A 6,001-nucleotide genomic window follows, 5' to 3' on the forward strand; every position below is an offset into this window, starting at 1 on the left:
TGACAAAAAAACAAGGATAGTTCAAGACTAACCCAACCAAAACGATCCAATGGTACGCCGCCTACTGCAGGACTTTTATTTTGGTATGGCAATGGCATGTCTCACACGCAGGACCTTTATTTTGAAAGCTCGTCTTTTTGTTGTACGCAGAAGTTGCACATCTCTTCACTGGTGCTCATGTTGCAGTATTTCCCAAGTCATGTGCAGGTAATGACAGTTTTATACACCTTTTTATTGGTGTTGTTCTGAATTTGAACTGTTTCAGTTACTTAAAAGTGTCAATTGTTCGTTATTACGTGTCATATTTTATTCATGCAGTTAAATGTGAACAAGAGCTGAACTGATTTAGTCATTAGTGTCCATAACAAACACACACAGTTCTTTAAACTTAGATTCACTTTACACTTCACTTCATATCACAAAACTATGGTCTATGCTGTTTTATATAGCATTTAGGATGGATTCCCATGGAAGTCAATGCACCTGTAGTGCCCATCGCTCAACACCAAGCGTCCATCAAACCCTGGAGGAGATGGACTTTGAGAGAGGTGCATCCCCTGCTTATGTTCATATATCATCATATCACACAATGTTGGTATATCTAAAACATTGTGAATTGCTTGTTTTTAGGTATTTGGTCAGCTGCAATGGATGGAGATGTGGAGAGAGTCAGGGCGTTTATTAAAAAAGGAACTGATCCAAATATGAGGGACCAGGCAAACTACACTGCTTTGGTTGGTTCATTTTATAATTCACCACTTATGCAAACATATCATAATGCGTAACCCAGATCTTCTTATTCTTTTGAGCAGCATTATGCCAGTCGAGCAGGTCATCTGTCAGTGTGTGAGTTACTCCTGGACAGTGGCGCTTGTGTGAATGCACAGACCCGTGGCGGGGCGACACCACTTCATAGGGCGTCTTACTGCGGACACCACAGTGTGCTCAAGCTACTGTTAGAGCGTGGGGCCGATCCATGTCTGACTGATGATGATGGATCAACACCACTTCACAAGGTACTACTGATCAACATGGCTATATTTGATTAACTGACCATTTTATTTGACTTAATTCTTAATAGAACTTGATTTTAAAATGTAGGCTCCAAGTATCATACCTTAGTCAGGTTAGATGGCATATTTAATTTAAAGGGATAGTTCACCCAAAAATTAAAATTATGTCATTACTTACTCACCCTAATGTCGTTTCAAACCTGTAAGACTTTTCATCATATAAAGTGATCGACTCTCTTTAGAAAATTTGAACTAAACTGCTCAATTCATATGGATTAGTTTTACTTTCTCTTTATGAACTTTCTGAAGTGTCAAAGTGGTAGTTGCGTAGCTGTCAATGGTTGAACAGAAAGCTCTCAGATTTCATTAAAAAAATCTTCATCTGTGTTCTGAAGATGAATGAAAGTCCTACAGGTTTGGAACGACATGAGGGTGAGTAATTAATGACAGAATTTTCATTTTTGGGTGAACTATCCCTTTCATGCAGATCTCTGCAAAAAAACAAGGCAGAGTTATAGTCTTAAAATGGCTAGAAGTGTATAAAGGTCCTAGATGATATATTTTTAAAACTGTTTTATGGTGTTTTGTCTACTTTTTTTGGAAAGCGATTCATCAGCTGAACAATGAATGTTGTTAAACAACAGTACAATCCGTTGAACACACTGTAATTCTACCCCTCACAGCCTTGTTTTCATTCCTGTCAAAAGTTAAACATGTCGCTACCCTGATTAAGGTCTATTCATTTTTGGGGTTGTGATTGTGTATGCACACAGGCTGCTGAACAGGGGCATTTCACGGTGTGTGAGCTGTTGGCGAAACGCTTCCCAGCCTTGCGAGTTGTGAAGGATAAAAGATCATGCATACCTTTCGATCTCTGTCCGGAGAAGGACCGAGTTTGGGAGTTCCTGAGACCACCACAATGACCCTATCTAACTTACAGTCTGAAATTATTTTTCATTAAGGATTATGAAGAACATTTTCAAAAACTGTGCCTTGTAAATCAGTGTGTCTTATTGTTGAAAAGAGGCATAATGGCTTAAGTTGGTCGTTATGGTTACAAAAGCCTTTCCTCATGTTGTGAGAGCCTACAAGAGTCGATTCACTGCTGCTAAATGTGACCGATCAACAAAAAGTCTTGAATCCGCGGCACATTTTGCTGCATGCCAATTCTACATGGAGTGAGCAAGGTTTGTCTGGTTAGCATGAGCAGTTAGCCGCTAGATGCTTTAACTACAACATTTCGTGATCCAAAAATCTTTACTTGTTGATGGCCTTGCCAAAAGGATAGTTTTCTCCACAGTGAGCCTTGTGCTTTTCTCCAGTAGAGGGTGATAGAGTCCTGTTAATGTTCACTGAATAAACTGAATAAAGAAACCCAGGATTGATGCTTCTGGAGAACTTCACAGGCCTGATAGCACTCTGTTCGCGTGATCTGACAATTCCCAAGATCTGAGAGGCGCTTTCACTAAACCACACCAGTAAGCCTACTTCAGCCATAGGGTAGGGGCTGGTTTTGGCCAATCAGATTGATTCTGCACAGCAGTCACTCCACGTACCAATTTGTTTTGTGTTTTCCATACACTACGAATGTGTTTCCCACACTGGCAACGCGAAACATAGCCAAAGTCATGGAGTGCAACTTTATGAAGCCGGGGAAGACACCAAACGTGTCGATAAAGGCATAAAGAATAAATGGCGCTGGTCTTGGATCGAGGAGGTGGGTAGAGACAAAAAGCCCTTTGGAAGCTGGTGTCAAAAACTCAAAAACGGAAACCAGGAGCATGTTTCTGCACTTTGTGCGCAAGGAAATTATTATATGGAACTAGTGAGAAAAAAGTGCTGCCACGGCACGAGTTAGACCCTAGTCATCAAGCAGCTGTCCGAGCAATTCAACACACCTCACGTTTGCCGGGGGCAACAGCCACAGCAGATATCCGACCCTCAATGACCGATCGCGTGGCTGATTTAAAAATTCGCTTGTGCTCCTTCATTGCCGAGTTTGATCTGTCGTTTACAATCGCTCATCCACTCGTCACTTTGTGTCAGAAATTAGCGGAGGATAAACTCTCGAGGCAGCATGCGGGCTATCTTATTACACATGGCATCTCGTCAGAATTTAAAAGAAATCTGTCCGACAAGCTTAAGAATAACATGTTTTCACTTAACATTGATGAGGCCACGGACAAAAGCATGAATAAGATTCTAAATGTACTGGTCCGCTTTTAGGACGAGGATGCAGGCAGTGTGAAAACACAGCACCTTGCCAGCAAAAAAGGTTAATGTGGCAAATGCCTCAGCACTGATGCTGCAACTAAAAGATGTGCTGCAATCATATGGGCTGGAGTGGAAACAAGTCACCAGCATTCTTCTGGACAATTGTGATGAGGGGAAAGAAATCTGGGCTTGAAACGTTAGCAAGGAAGGAGAACCCCAATCTCCTGGATATATCAGGAGACAGTGTTCACATGGTGTCCAATACTGCTACGGCCCTCATGAGACCGTTTAGCTCAGACGTGGAAGATTTTTGCTCTGATATTTATTATGATATAGAAAAATCACCTAAACAGAAGGAGATTTTGCAGTGTTTCAAAGTTTACTCCACCTCCCACCGAAGAGCTTGATAAGGCCCATCAGTAACTGATTCATTCAAATGCTCGAGGTATGCAACAGGAGCTCCTGGATGTGCTCGTGCTGCACTACTATCATGTGCTGGATACGAAAGAAGAACACAAATACAGGTAATGCATATAATTTTTAATAACAAATTTAGTGTCTTGTTTGTTTTAGTTTTAGCCCTTGTGGGATGTAGGCCTAATGATGCGCCATCTTTTATTAGTTTAGAATGGTTAGTTGTTATTCAGGAAGTCGTAAATTAGCAGCATATTAAGGTGTGTGTGTGCACGCTACAGAAGGCTTCTGTATTAAGTGTTTGAGAGACATGAGCTTTCAGTTGAGGAAAAGGCCAGGATAAAAGTACTTCAGCAAGAGCAGTCAGTTTCAGAAAGTTTTTTTCGAGTATGGCCCTGTATGACATCATAAAGGGCGGAATTCCTTGTATGGGCTTTTCTCCCGGAAGAGCATGTGCACATATCAACCAGAGCGAGAGCAAGAGCGTGCCCATCAACGTGTTTCGTTCAGGTAACGGAAGTCGTCGGCAGTGCTGCACGGCACTCCTCAGGAGCTTGACTGTTTTCGGAAAGAAGCGGTACAGCTGTATCTCTCTTTTTATAAATCTGATAAAACTAAAGACTCTTCGGTAGGGTTGGGTAACGAGTTCGGTACTTTTTAGGTACCGACCGAATTGCCTCGATACTACCGAGCACCAAAACATGTATTGTTTTTCGGTACCAAGTTTCGGCACCTAAGTGGATAATGTCGTCAACGTCAGTGAAACAATAAACATGCAGCATGATTGGCTGTGGCGGAAAAACACTAGTTTGCGGCTGCCCAGAGACGTGCCTCTGCCTCGTCGCACGTGAGGCTGTAGTGTGTATGTGTGTGTAAGCGTAAGCGTCCAACCCAGATAGATAGAAAATATGTAGAAATGATCAAAAGTGTACCTATGTACCCGGCTCGATGCCATAAGCACATAATGCAATATTTTCGACAAGATATTTGCTGCCAAGACCGGTAACACGGTAAATCTGATAAGGCACTTAAAAGCGCACAGAATACACTCGAGAGTAGAAAGTTTATCCGCCTTCGACTACAAGAACTGGAGCGCGTCACATATAAACCAAAACTCAGCGTATGGGATACTTGCCTCACAGACATGAGAAATAGTTCTATATATGTTCTAAATATGTCTACTTTTAAACGAAACAATTAGAAATAAATAGTTTGATTACGCGCGCGCGTTCACCTAACGTTACTGCAGGGATGACGAGTCAGCATCGCAAATTCGCAATAATCATCTTTGCAGCCAACACGTTTTGTAAACACTTGTTCATTAATAAACAATTAAAATATCTCCTTGCTATCGTTTCCCGACACATCCATAATCATTAGGCTACTTTTGCCAGTGCTTTGCGCAAGCTTCATGTGTGCTGAGCGCGAGGCATATATCCCGCACCCCAGTAGCCTATATTTAATTCAATTCACATTTATTTGTATAGCATTTTTCACAATACATATCGTTTCAAATGAGCTTTACAGAAAATGCATGTGTCTAAATTACAATTTAGAGTGATCTGTTATCAGGGGTGACTGTGTGTAATGCATTTCAATTAATTTTCATTCAGTTTCATTGTTAAACAATGCATTAAGTTAAGGCAGAAATAATGAGCTCATTGAAGTAAAGAATACATGTTGTTAAATGATTAGGAAACATAGAAAACTTTAGCACTGGTGCTTTTTTACAGACTCAAAATATGAGTGTAAAAAATAAAAGGTTTTTTTTAGGTAATGTTATATGGATAAAATTGGTATCGAAAAAAGTATCATTCAGGAACCGGTATCGAAGTCAATTTTTCAAATCAAAATTTTGTTACGATACCCAGCCCTACTCTTCGGAGATATGAAGGATGCAATACTATTCTATAGGTACTAAAGATTAACATGAGATTGGCAGAAACTGTATGTCCCCTTTAAGTTTTAGTGCCATGTCGCGTTAATCAATAAATTATTTCATGTTGCATTTTTATTAGCTAGTCAGTAGATCTAGGTCGTAGCAGCAAACACACTCCAGACGATCATGCTAAATTTCTCACACTGTCAAAAAAAATTTATCGCAGACTCTCTTTGAACCTGTCTTTGAACCTCTCTCACTGTAAGACGTAGGACCACTGTTTAGGAGCCACGACCACAGAAATCGCCAACATTGGTAATTTTACATAATTACTGGCATTAGTGGACATGGAGTGACCTGATTCTCACTCTCCACCATAAAACACACTATTCTTTTCACACTGGATTTGCTGCTGCTCTTAAAAGACAATCAGCCTTCTAATGCATTTAGCAATTTCCTGCTTTTATATGTTGGTATCCAA

The 6,001-nt window shown here is 40.6% G+C and overlaps 1 protein-coding gene, 1 long non-coding RNA gene and 1 pseudogene across 2 annotated transcripts in view; 2 read left to right on the top strand and 1 right to left on the bottom strand.

The window, feature by feature from the left end:
• LOC143732554 (uncharacterized) overlaps positions 1–6,001 on the bottom strand; it is a 61,740-nt gene that overhangs the window by 37,499 nt on the left and 18,240 nt on the right. The gene's annotated exons all lie outside the window — the stretch shown is intronic.
• ankrd39 (ankyrin repeat domain 39) lies at positions 132–2,411 on the top strand. Its single transcript, XM_077223724.1, has 5 exons — positions 132–207; positions 450–548; positions 631–734; positions 813–1,016; positions 1,787–2,411. The coding sequence occupies exons 2-5, from the start codon at positions 458–460 to the stop codon at positions 1,934–1,936; spliced, it is 549 nt and encodes a 182-aa protein (XP_077079839.1). The 5' UTR covers positions 132–207; positions 450–457; the 3' UTR covers positions 1,937–2,411.
• On the top strand, positions 2,064–3,852 carry LOC143732611 (uncharacterized; annotated as a pseudogene).

Source organism: Siphateles boraxobius, unplaced genomic scaffold (genome assembly GCF_051911475.1).
Source record: "Siphateles boraxobius isolate OS27281-9 unplaced genomic scaffold, OSU_SipBor_1 9, whole genome shotgun sequence".
Lineage (NCBI taxonomy): Eukaryota > Metazoa > Chordata > Actinopteri > Cypriniformes > Leuciscidae > Siphateles > Siphateles boraxobius.